The 13,144-nt window shown below is 49.6% G+C and overlaps 1 protein-coding gene across 17 annotated transcripts in view; it reads left to right on the top strand.

Annotated features, from left to right (window-relative positions):
• The window catches only part of NCOR2 (nuclear receptor corepressor 2), a 256,466-nt gene that overhangs the window by 91,880 nt on the left and 151,442 nt on the right, over positions 1–13,144 (top strand). For all 17 annotated transcript variants that reach the window (XM_087754366.1, XM_087754364.1, XM_087754355.1 and 14 more), the window contains one exon: positions 8,530–8,710. In XM_087754366.1, coding sequence (XP_087610492.1) covers positions 8,530–8,710 — 181 coding nt within the window. The remainder of the gene's footprint in view (positions 1–8,529; positions 8,711–13,144) is intronic.

Below are 13,144 nucleotides of genomic sequence, written 5' to 3'. Positions count from 1 at the left end.
TTGGGGGAGATGGGTAAAGAGGACACGGCAACATGCTCGTGCCTGGTTTTGTTTTTCACTCTACTTACCGTTTGCAAAATGGAGAACCAGTTCTTCTCTCCAGTGAAATGAAGGTTTCAAGGTCTGAATATGCTATTTAAAAAAAAAAAAAACAACACATATCTTGGTTCTTCTGTATAACAAAAAAACCCAACTGCAAGCCTTGGTGTCTGCTGCACCACATGCCTAATCCGGTGTGGTCATCCAAGCATCTCACTTTGGCTTACAAATGTTTCAAAGTCTGCAAACTTATTTTTGTGTTGACAATCACATGAATGTGGATAAATGTTAATCGAGGTTGTCAGGTCTAAATACACATCCAAATGCTTATCATGGTTGCTTTCAACCGGAACGGTGAAGTTTTGGCATGCTATAAAAAGAAACTTTTTTTGTAACAAACCCAACTTACACTTCATCCCTTTTCCCTGTATCATCTGAAAAATTGAACTTTTGCAAAAATTATACTGGGTAATAAACCTAAAAATACCACTTAAGTTCAGCTCAGTTGGCATCTTGTGCCAGAATGCTGGGATATAGACTCATTAAAAAAAAAATTGTTGGGCATCTGGGAGGTCTGCAGAAATTTTCAAGCCGGTGTAATTAATTATTGAAGTCATTCAGACTGGGTGGCATTGGGGCTGCAGAGATGTTAGTCCATTTTGCAAAGCTGACTACTGTTTCTCTGCATCTTTAGGCACTACACTTAAAAATCTATCCTATGGGGGCTTTGCTTTTTCATCTTTGGTGTGACGATCTGCTCTAAAACAGCACCTGATGTGTTGTTAATGGAGCCCTTCGGGTGTTTGGTTGCTCACCTGAGGGTTCCTTGGGTGCTCACGGACCAAGACCCTGGAGCTTCTGGAGCAGGTTGGGCTGGTCATTGATGTCAACCCCAAAAAATACCTCTGGCTCTGCCTGGTACGGAGCAAAGCCTGGAAAAGGGAGGGTGGTGAAAGCAGCCATCTCTGCAGCTGAGTCCCTTTGGCAGGTTCATGCTGGGCGCATCTGTAAGCACTTTGGCTTTGTTCCTGGGCTGGGATTGAAGGTTTTGAGCAGAGGCAGCTGGCTCTCACCATGAGGGGCTGGGGAGGAGAGAGCAACCAAAGGCAAATGCAGCCACAGGGGATAAATAGAGGGAAGCACAGGGGTGTGCTGTGTCTGAAAGGAAGACCCTCGCCTTGGTTCCCTGCCTGATACCCCACCTGGCACGCAGTGGTGATGGGCACGAGATAATCCTCCCCTTGAAGTAAGTGTCGGTGGAGGGGAACCCTTCCAATCCCCCATTGCTTCGGGTGTTCAGAGGAAGCAGCCTGTCTGCTGTTGGTTGTGGTGGCTGATGCTCTTCCAGGATCACTCCCCTCCTTAAAGAAATCAATTTGTGAGTCTGGTGCAAGTGGAATGTGACAGACTGGCAGCGCTGGAGATCAAGCCCTGTGCATGTTCCCAGATGGACATCCCTGCCCTGCCATCACTGTGCCTCACGCTGATCCAGAGCAGTGCCTGCAGCCGGAGAGCGTGGTTCAGCCCTCGGGCTGCTCGGTCCCAGTTCCTCTTGGCCCACCTGCTCAGCGGGCAGCTGCTGTTGCCCTCCTCTCCTGGAAACCACAGGGATTCACTTTACTCTGTGTTAGTTTTTGGGGGGGGGGTTGTCCCCTGGTTTGGCTTTGCCTTCACCTTGGGCAGATCTCTAAAGCCGCTGCAGGCTGTCTTTGCACATGGTATTTGAGGCTTGACCCCATGAATGCTTTAAATCTTGTAGAAATCATTTGGGTTTGCTTAGGTAGTCTTCCTACAGCTTTGCAGGTTTTCTGTCTCTCCTGGCTGCAGATTTGCTGTAGCCGTCAGGGTGGTGGTTAGTTATAGTCCAGAGAAAAGGGAACAAGTGGTGAAGCATTTCACTGTGGGCACAGTGTTTTAATTGTGAATCAGGTGTTGGTGGCAAAAAGCTGTTGAGCAGTAACTTGTTGGAAGGAATGGGGTGCTGAGATGGTTCCACGTTTTGGGGTTCCCTGAGGAAGCAGCTCATTGAATGTCAGGCTCAGGCAGCTGGACGTCCCCACGGCTGAGCCTGGTGGGTCAGGCAGGATGGGGAGAAGCAGTTCCTGAAGTGTCACACCATCGTTGGCTCTCCTCCCTCGGGGGTGATGTGCCTCCTGCTTCCCACCCCGTGCAGCCCAGTCCTGCAGGAGATGCTGGGAAGTTGCAGAGTGCCCTTCTCCAAGTACATCAGCCTTGAGAGTTGTCATCACCCCTTGGTGGATGGGTAGAGACTCGAACTCCCTGTGCAGCAGTTCTGGCTTGGAAGAAGGAAGGAAAACTTGAACCACTCTGAATCTGTTGCTACAGGGAAAGTTGGCTCTGTCTGTCTTTGCAGGGATGTGCTGCTTTCCTTGATGGTTTTTTTGGTAGCAGGCTTTTTCTTGGAAGGATCTACAGACTTCCCCTTAGCTTGTTCGGTTGGCTGTGCCAACTGGACTGCAGGAGCGAAGAGAAGTATTTCAGGATCTGCTGTTGGTACAAGTCGTACCATGAATACTTGCAGAGGAATGTCCTGGCAAGGTGACAAGGATTAGGGTTTTTTTTCTCTTCTATATATATTTTGGTCTGCAAAAGACATGAGAAAAACTGGGTTGACTGTTAAAAGGGAGGTGCCAGTGAGGTGAGGGGTCTGAAAAATCAAGGAACTGGATTTTTCTGACTTTTTATAAGCGTTACGATTTTAGAGCAAGATTCCATATTAACACAAGAATGCCGGGGTGGATAATGGCTTCTCTGGCAGAAAACATGGCTGTAAATAAGCGGTATGCATGTTAACGCAGTATATTCCGCCTTTATCCAGAGTAAGATGAGTCACTATTTTCATAGGAGATTATTTTCCCAGTTCATGAGACCATCCTCCTTTTTCGGAGCCTTTCTGCTTAGCAGTCATGAGGAGCTTGAAGAGTTTGCCCAGTGTTGAGGTGAAGTACGACATTTAGGATATGTTAAGCAGCTGCCGTGTTCCTGCAGCCATCCGAGATAGCCGTGTGCAATATAGTATGAGAGCAGGCCTAATTACTGTGCTTATTGAATGTGATTAATCCTGCTGGCTGAGGAGCCTGGGGAGCGGTGGGAAGCCGGGGCAGTGTGCATGGCTGCTGGAAATCATGTGCAGCTCTTGGTCTTCATCTGTGCTGGACCAAAAGGCACCAACTGCTCCCGAGTTAACAGTGCAACCGATCTGATTTTATTTATGGTCTTTAATTAAGTGTCCATTTTTAAAGGTGACTCTTTTCTCGGGAGTTGAGCAGTGGTGCGGCTGAAAATCCCTATGAGCATACATCTTTGTGTCTTTTCACGCTTGAAAAGATGTTCTGGGAGCCGAATTTTTTTCCTCCCTGTAAATGAACATGGGAAAATAACGGGAAAGGGTAGATGCTGGTGTGTAGACACTTGGTGACAAGCCTTGTGGGCTGTGGGCATGTCCACGGGTGGGCACGGAGGGTGACCAAGGCTCCACAGAGGAGATGTGGAGACATTTGGCTTTATGGAATGGTCCAGCGTGCCCTGGCGTGTGTGTGGTGTGAGGGGAAACCTGGGCTTTGCCTTGGCTGGGATGGAGGGGTAAAAGTTCATGAAGCAACTTTCCCCGTCCATAATTTTGAACCAGACTTATTTTGGGGGAGGAAAGGTGATCTTGCAATGCAGCAGGCCTGGTGAGATGTCCCTGAAGCCGTTAGTTCAGGGAGTGCTCCAGCCACCCAGGACTGCCAAGGGGGCTTTCCTGTGGGGCTCCAGGTTTTGGATGCCTGGAGAAAGCACATGGGGGAGCTTGTGGAGGGACACAAATACTCCTTCTCCTCCTCTTGAGTGAGGCAGTGCCATTGTGTGGCACAGTGTTAAAGCTTCTGCTGGTCTTGTCCATGAATAATTCAGGCTCTGTGTAGGGGGATCTTCAATATGCAAGTTTTAAGTAAAGCATCTAAATTGCAGTTGGCTTGGAAGAAGTTGGCTGAGGGGGTTGCGCAGGGGCGGCTGAGGCACAGCTACCTGTCCTCACATGGGAATGCACAGCCGGAGCATCACGAGGATGCCTGTGGGACCGCCTGGTCGCAGGCGCTCGGTCAGTCTCGCGAGGACCTGGGAGTCCTCGAGCTGGACCACGTGGTGAGCGAAGCATCCTGCTCGAGGCTGTCCCACACCTTTGGCTTGTGAAGACTCAATCCTGCTGCTGGCAGACGTCGCTGAGGGCGTGGGAGCTGCACCTTCCCCACCCAGACAGGCTGCTCTTCCCGTGGCCTCTGTTGTTAAGTCACGATGGTTTTTCTTGCTCTCCACCTATATGACAGAGGGAATGTATCAGCTGGCTCTGTATGTGGTTTTCTAGCTGCCTGGTGGCAGGTTTGCTCCTACAAACCCTCCAGTTTCTCTCTTTAACAGGTCTCAATTTGCCCAGTCTCCCACTCTGGCTATCATTAGCTGTAAAGGGGTTGCTGAAACCTCTGATAAATCTTAGCGTTGGCTATAAATAATTCACTTCGGCACTAGTGGTTTTCTATATTACTTGCTCTCAAAAGCATTTTATTGTCTGTCTGTACCTGTGGGGGCTGGAGACTTTTTTTTAAACTTATTTTTGGAGACAATGTTGCACCAAACCATCTCAGCCAGAGGAAATAAACAGCTGCGGCGAGGCTATCATTTACCTTGGTTCTGGCTCCAAGATATGGCGAGAGCCAGTTTTCCAGCCTGGTTATGTTGTTTGGCCCCATGATGTAGGGAGCAATATTTGTGGATGGGAGCAAAATTTAAAACGTGCCCTTGCTGGGAAGTTTGTGGGAGCTGGCTCAGAGTTGCTGCTGGTGTTTTGAGCCCTTGGTGCAAGAGGCACGTCCCTGTGAAGTCAAGCTGGGTTTGCTGGATATTGCAGAAGAGCAGTCGTTCCTCCTGCTGTCACCTTCTGCTGCTCAGCTGATGGAGAAACGGGAAGGTTTGAAGAGCAGGGGAGGGTTGTGCTGCTCTGCAGAGCCAGGCCGTGTGCTCCTGAGGTGGGCTGATGGGCTGGGTTGGTCCTCTTTGACCTCCAGAAAAGTTTGTACTCGTCCATTGATTTGGCTTCAACAAAGTAAAGAAGATAAAGTTAAGATCCATTTAGATTTCATCGGGGCTGCTTTTACAAACGCCAAGGGCAGCTCAGGATCTGTTGTTCGATCCTCTCTCCCAGAAGAGAGATGCTCTCAGCTCCCCCTATACCCAGCTAGCAGTCAACCCCTTTTTTTTCAGCCCATCTTGGGCTCAGCTGGTTCTGGTGTAGGTATAACACAGCAGATGTTTCCCAGTGACCCGCACGTGCTGGAGTGAGTCACCGGTGCCCTGCAGTTGCTGTAGGATGTTAGCTGCTCGCACCTTGCTAACACCCGTGTGAGTCTGCTGAGGAAACGGCCCCGGTGAATGAGTAACGCGGCTCTGCAGCTGGTAGGGTGCGATTAGTTTGTCAGATTAGTAATAAACCAAAGGTCTAATCTTGGGTTATATTGGTTTTCTGGACTCAAACCTGCCCAAAGCAGAGCTGTGTGTGGATGGTTGGATGTCGGGGCAAACCCTTGGCACCCAGCCTCGGTGCGTCAGCAGATCTCACACTGCTCCACTGCTTTTAAGTAGTTTAGTGTTTGTGGCGAAGGACTCCAGGTGAGGACTAACCTGCCCCACTTCATAATTAATGCTGGCATTTAGTTTATTTCGTTTAATCTGTGTAACTCACATGCAATTAAAAACACTCTTTCCCTTCAGCAAAGTAGGAATCTCTGGAATAAACCAGCCAGGTGGGAACTATTTGGAAAATGCAGCAAAACCCCAAAGTTGGTGTAATGGGAGGGATTTTCAGGCAGGGCTATTTTTATGCTGACAGCACCGTCATTGCTCTATAAAAGCCTGTTGTAAAGAGCTTGCTGCAGGTGTGGATGTAAAGAGGGAAAGGTGTGAAGGCTTCAAGCAAGAGCATTTGTATTTGCAGCCAGGACAGGCTGAGCGGGTTGTGTCAGGCAAAGCAATCTCGGGAGCGGCTGGAAATTCCAGTGGATAAAGTTAATAGGAGTTCCAATGGATGTGGAAATGGAAATAAAATAGCACCCTATAACATTGCAGCTGCTTTCCCCGGCGTGGCCCCTGCCTCGCTGTAAGTAACTGCCTTTGTAAAGCTGAGTGTTGCTCTTATCTTAAAAATAACGTGTTTTTTTTCTGAGCATAGCAGTCCTGTCGGATTGAGTTGGGTTCCTGACAACTGCAGAGGTCTCAGAGCTGTCCCGTGTCAATTAGCAGCTTCTTGCTAATACTGCCTTAAAAGGGGGGAGGGGGGGAGGGGGAAGAAGTGAAAATAAATATATCTGATTTTTAATTGCCTCGGTACAGCAGAGCCTTGGGTGTTGGAATATTTTAACACCTGCCCAGCTCAACAGTTGCTTATTGTTACTGGGTTTTACAGCAGAGCCCGAAATGTCGGCGTGCAGCTGCGGGCAGGGTTTGCACGAGGGGCTGGGACAAGCCAGCAGGAAACTTGAGAGGTGCCAGGAGATATTTCTGGGCTTGCTGAGAGACGCTGAGGATCATTGAGTGTGAAAGCGTTTGCAGGTGAAGCGAGCTGTGCTTCAATGCCAAATTTCAGAGCTGTTCTGCACCGAGAAGTTTGCTGCGTGAGCTGGGCGTTCGCGCTCTCGTAGGTTGGAGATTGGAGCGGCAAAGGCAGCGCCGGAGCCTCCCCGCTCTCCCGTCCCCTTTTTGCTGGGGAGGAGGAAGAGGATGAGCCAGATTCTGTTTCTGTGTGTCAGCAGCAAAGCTGCTGCCCAAATCCCAGCACCGGCCACCTGTGCCAAACCCACAGCAGCAGAGTTTGGCCTGCACATGCTTTGTGCCTGCTGTTGATGTTTAAAAAAAAAAAAAAAGAGAGAGAGAGGAAAAAAAAAAAAGAGAAACCCCCCCCCAACCTTTATCTTGTGTGCCACGCTGCTGCAGGGGAGGGCAGAGGGCTTTGCTCCAGGTGGTGCCCCGCCGAGAAGGTGGCTTTCACAGGGTTTCGTCCTCTCTCTGGATGCAGTCCAGAGCCGTTAGAGCTGCTGGAAAGACTCCTGCTGGCTTCAGAGGGCTCTGGGTTCGTCCCTTTTTGTCATCCTCGCCGAGATATTTAATTAGCTAGGTAAAAATTAACGTCAGCGGTTGCAGTTTGTGGGTGGGGGCCAAATGATGCACAAGACCCCCTGTCTTTTATGCTTGCTCTTGACAAAACGCATCCCCTCCCTTCCTCCCCTTCGAGCAGCTTCAAAGGCTGCTTAGTTTGTCCGTGTTTGGTAACTGGGGAGGATACTTCACCACGCAGCTCAGGAGAACTTGAACAGTCTTGTTTAAGGGGAAAAAAAAAAAAGCCATGGTTTTTTCCAAGCTTTGAATCTCCTGTGCTTCATTTTATTTTTATTTTTTTAGGAGACACTTCTGCCTGAAGTGTTAAAAACACACCCTTGGAGCTGCTGCAGCAAAGCTGATCCTTGGGCATAGTAAAAGGTTTAATGTATTTGTGTAGGATCCCTTTACAATTCCCTCAAGAGAATCCTGCTAGGAAAAAGAGCTACAAAAATTTTTTTATATTTAAAAATAGCAAAACCAAACCCAATTTCCAGGTATTACCAACCGCATCATGTTTAACAGGTGAAAGATATTTGAGCCCGATGTGACTCGTCGGTGCAGTTGCTATCACTGGATAATGTGCCTTTACAGCTTGCCAGGTCTGTGTCAGAGACGTGCAACTACATGTGGCTGGTTTCTTTCCTCCCCCATCCTGGAAAAATAAATCCCTACTGTCTAGCCACAGAGGAGTATGCATTTTTTTTTTTCCCAGCATATAATCTTTGGTATTCCTACAGAAGATGCTAAATATAAACAGTGGTGCAGGTACCTTTTGACTAAATAAGCCAAACGTGGCAGAAAGGAGCTCCGCCTGGTCTTAGGGGCCACAGGGGGATTTATGGGCCAGATTGGAAGATTTTCCGAGCTTTGGCTTTTTCTGGCCAGCCCGACCCATGTGGCATGACGGGGAAGGCTCAAACCTGCAGCCTCATTCTCTTTGCCCTGGTGTAGGGACAGCCACGCACCGCATGTGGTGGGACAGGAGATGGCAGCGGGGCTTTCCAGGTGACACGACAGCGGTGCTGAGGAGGGGGACAGCAAGGTGGCCTGTTGAGCTTTTAGGGTAGCTGCTCCCCCCAGGCCGATGCCTGGTTCTGCCTGCATGCAGTGAGCACTCCAGGAGCTGGACCGTGCCCAGCAACAGAGCTATGGAGTTGTGCCTCCTGGGTCTGCAAAGACCTGAGATGTTTGAGTCCAGGGCCACCTGGCCTCCCTTTGTGCCTCCTTCTGGGAAACGGGCAGAAGTTGAGCCCTCTGTCCTCTTTGAGTGGCTTGCAGTCATAGAGCAGGGGAGAGCAGAAGTGGTTTGTTTTCTAAATGCTCCTTTCTCTTTGTGTCCAGATCTCAGGAGTTGCATCTGAGAACTGAGGCGCATTCCTATCTCTCTGACCTGACCAAGCCGTCGGACTTGGAGTTCATTGAAACCAAGAGACCACGCCTGGATCTGCTGCAGGACCCCCTGATGCGGCACTCACCTCTCCTGAACCAGAGCCAGCAGGGAGGGACAGAGGATCCCTCAAAGGTAAGGGAACAACAGCCTGGGATGCTAGCTGGTGTGGGGTCTGCGTTTTGGGATCGTCTTGGCTTGTGTAGAGCTACCTTTGAGGCTCTGAGTTGCTACTGAAATCAGTGTACATGGCCTGGTCGTGTTCGATGATATTTGCAGAGATGGGGTGACCTCTTTGGAGAAACAGAAGCGTATCAGCTTTCCCCATCACTGTTCCAGTCATGGGCTTGCATTTACTGGGCTATTAGATGCACCAGAACAATTTGGAAGCTCCTGTAGGCTGAATTAGAGATGGTCATGTCTGGCTTTTCTGGGTACTGTGCTCTGATTTGATTTTTACTTGACCTTTCTCATTTATCACATCTCTATTTAATATTGGTGTTTGAAGGGTTTGAATCGGTTGCTGGTGGTTGTTTAATATAATCTTCTGCAGGAAAGGCTCCCTTGTCCTAGTCTCATTTAACAAAGCAAATTGTTTACTTGCAATTGTCCCCTCTGCACATATAATAAATGTTGCAAAGAGAAATCCCTTGCTTCTGTGCCTATTTGGATGTACTTTCATGCTCTGTTGGGGTAAATTGTATTTGATTTTTACCTCAAGCTTGGACATATTCCTGGTTGGCAAGAAAGTCTCGCTGGGTAAACAGGCTGGGAGCAGCTGGCTTGCGCTGCCAACGCGAGCGCCAGCACTGTGAGCACCCAAGGTTAATGCAGCTGCAGGCTGGGCTGCGGGGATGTCTGAGCCCTCAGTGAAATGCCAAGGAAGTCAGCATCCTTACCTGGGACACGGGATGGCTTGCTGTGCGAGCTGACGGAAATACCGCCTGGGCAAGGAAGCTCTAGCTTGGGAGTGCCGGGATATTCAGACTTCTCTTGTCTGTACAGTACTGATGGGCCTTACGTGAGATGCCTCTGACCTGTCTCGAGTGAGAAGGACATTTAATTTTGAGGTAGTTGAGATGCCAAGGAAGGCCTGGCTGGATCTCCTGGAGGAGAGGGCTGCAGGGACTGCCAATGAGGAATGGTGAGCTGATGCTGGAAGGGACGGAGCAGGTCTTTTTTAAGAGCTATGTTTGAACTTGGAGGCCGCGAGAAATGCACCAGACACATCAGCTTGCTCTCCTTTAGCTCTTGACAGTGTGTTGCCTTGGGAAAGGTGCCTCTGAGATGCTGTGGCTCTTCTGTGTCCCTTCTGTGTCCCATCGTTGCTGCTTCCTCCACAAAGCATCTTAATGAGGCAAAGCTGTGACCAGCCATGAGCCTGCTCTCTGTGCCACTGGGATGTGTTGTGGTGGCTCTGAACCATAGAGTATACTGGTGGGATGCTGGGTTGGGTGGCTGATGGGGAAAATAAACTGTTGGCTATGGAAAAAAAAAAATAAAAATCCCTATCCAAAGACGTGAGGAAAGCAGGATGGCTTTTCTGTCTGCACATTATTTCCATCAGCAGTTCTGTTCTGCTTCTCACCGGAAAACCACGTATTGTCTCAGCTGTTTGTTTCTAATAGGCAAAGCTGCTCTTGAAGCATTAGTTGGCGAGTTCAGGGGCTGCATTTGCTTCTTGGTCTGTGACACGTTTCCAAGAATTAGATGCATTTTATGGGGCTTAAAACATTTGTTAATGAGAGAGAGAGAGAAAGCTATGAGATACAACTCAGCAGACAAGATTATGCTTTTAGTGGAGCCATTTGTAATTTCAGGGTCTGGAAGAAAGAAAAAAAATGTGGTGTTCCTCTCCTGGTGAGAGCTTAAGTGGAGCTGGGATTAGTTGCTCAAAACTAGCAGGGGCTGTTTCCAGAATGGATTTGATGGAGCTCACTGCAAGACTGGGATGATCTCAGTGCTGTTAAGTGGTTGGGAGCAGAAGGCAAGTCTGGAGTGTAGGACCACTGCTCTGAAGGTGTATCTGCCTTTGCAGCTTGGGAAATTGGATTAATAGCAGTCTTTTGGCTTTATTCTTGCGCAGTTGTTGTCAGACTAGTCTATAAACTGCTTGTGGGCATTAAGGTCGTGGTAAAGCTCCTGCAGCTGATCCGTGCACTGCCCTGAGCCTCAGCGTGTCAGAGGAGCTGTTCTGGGTGTGCTGGTCTGGAAGATACGCAAAGAGCTGAGACTGGTCTTTGGCCACAAGCTCTGGACACTTGCATATCTGGGCTATTTACACATTTAAAACTACCTCTTGTATCCACGCTAAGCCACCAATGGTTGAATTTGGCACTGTGCTCTGATGGTGGAAATCACCATCCAGAATAGCTGATAAAGACCTTCCCGAAAGGCTCTTTGCTGAGCTCCATGACTGCTGTTAGCTCCTCTGCCTGGCTGATGTGGCCTCCTAAAACAATGCGTCATGATGCAGCCCGTCCTGGTGGCTAATGCCCACTCTGCTCTATCCCTGTGGACACTAGCCCGTGCTTCACTTGTAGCAGCGCTGTGTTTTTCCTGCTTGCTCCTCATGTCCTCTGTTCTCAGGGGTTATTCTGCAAGCTTCCTCCCGCTCTGCAAGTTGCGTGCAGAGCCAGAGGTCTCTGTGCATTTACGAGCTGCGCGTGTCCTGGAGCAGTGGTACAGGCGCGGTGGCAGGACGCGTGTCCCGGAGCGGTGGCACATGCGTAGCAGCAGGACATGTGTCCCAGTGACCAGAGCTGGAGAGAGAAATTTGCTGTTCCATCTGTGCTGCTGACTCAGCACCTGACGAAGTCATTCGATGCTTTATCTAGGGCAGCTTTGCAAGGCGGGTGAGCTCTTTGGGTGAGATGCACCACGTGAGCCCAGTATTACTAAACACGCTGGCGGTTGTTTAGACAGAGTATCCTAGGAGTTGGTCGCTTACCCCTTACCCCATTCCATATTGTTGCAGTCACTGTGTGGGGAGGAGCACAATTTACTCATCCAAGTAACAGTGCTAGGACTGCTTTTCATGGCGATTTTGCAGATTGAGCTAATTTTCGCACAGTAAAGAGCTTCACAAAACTCTCAATAGGAAGGGTAGGGGTTTGCTTATACGCTCTGGGTGCCAGCCTGGCTGTCCCAAGGGACGTAACCATAATGCAGCAGCAATGGATGTCCCTTTCAGGCAGTGGGTACCTGTTGGTCTCTGGTTTCAGAGCAGCGGTGGAGCTGAGATGCAGAATCAGGTCTGGGGTGGTGTGAGTTTAGCATGTCCCTGAAAACTACTGGTTATATGGGGTTTACCAACCTTCAGCCCAGGGGAGAGAAGTTAACATCATTCCTGCACGTTTCCAAGGCCTTTGTTTTGGGCCGTAATCTGTGCTGTGAACACAGATGAAGTAATTGATGTGGCAGATGCTGGTGATGGGTTCCAGATTTTTTCCTGTTACCACCACCAGAAGAGAAGTGGATCTCCTAGGTCTTTTATTCCTCATCTACCTCTCCCAAATGTGGCGTGAGCTGGGCCCTTTTACCCCATCCAGGATCACTGCAGCCTTGCTCCAGGCGAGGCTTGGTTTGTAAGGAGAAGGTAATGTCTTCTGTTAGATCAGCGCATTAGAGCTGGAGAAAACAGATGCGCTTTTGGGCAGTGTGCCTTTCAAAAGCAGCAGCTTTATGGCTAAATCTCAGTTGGTCTAGTAAAAGATATTACCTTTCCTTATGAACCTCGCATTGCTTATATCCTCGAACACTGGTGTTTCTTTTCAAGCTGGGGAAGAGAAGGTTGTTTTCTTGCCTGCTTTCCCCTGCTTGAGCATCTTTTTTCCTGCGAGAGCGGTTGCTATCACGTTGCTGCAGCGCGTGTAGTCCTGTGCTGCTGGACGGCGCCAGGAGGGCTCGGGCGAGCTCAGTCTGCTGGAGGAGAAATGAAATCTCCCTGTGCCCTCTGTGCCAGCGGGGGCTGACACCGCCTCCGAGAAGGTGCTCCCTTGAGCTGGCTGAGAATAACCAGGCAAAACTAAAGCAGGACTGTTTTTTCAATCACTGCAAGCCTGGATGTGAGATTTGCTGGCAGAGCTGTCGTGGTGCAGATTTGCCGGGTGTGCTATTGGCAGAGATGCAGGAGCTGGTTCCCAGGACCCTCGGTGGCTTCTGCTTTCTTTCCGATAGAGAAAGTCACAGACCTCCATCGTGTAACAGCAGATAGGAGTAAACCAGACGGCTCCAGAGTAGGCCAGTAATATATCTGCATGATCCCCTGTCTCTGAGCATACGCGCGCAGCTGGTGCTGGCGTGTGATCCTGCCCCGCGGGGACGCTGAGTGTGGTGCGGCTGGTCAAGCGGCGCCCACTCGCCCCGCTCCAGAGCTGGAGGTTAGTTCTGCCTCTCCCATCTCTTCTTATTCCTGTTATGCTTCCACTTGTTCTTCTTCCCATTTCTGAGACTGCTTTTCCACCACGTACGTGGCTTGCTGCTCCTTCCTATAGGATGTGAGTCAGTTGTGATCTGCGTTTAGTCCCCTTGCAAGGGCTGGCTGGCTGCACTTACACATAGCTTATT

The sequence above is a fragment of the Nipponia nippon genome, unplaced genomic scaffold (assembly GCF_047370975.1).
Source record: "Nipponia nippon isolate SJK-2023a ecotype South Korea unplaced genomic scaffold, ASM4737097v1 scaffold_18, whole genome shotgun sequence".
Taxonomy (NCBI): domain Eukaryota; kingdom Metazoa; phylum Chordata; class Aves; order Pelecaniformes; family Threskiornithidae; genus Nipponia; species Nipponia nippon.
The sequence above is the reverse complement of the archived record's forward strand: the minus strand, read 5'-3'. Positions and strand labels throughout refer to the sequence as shown.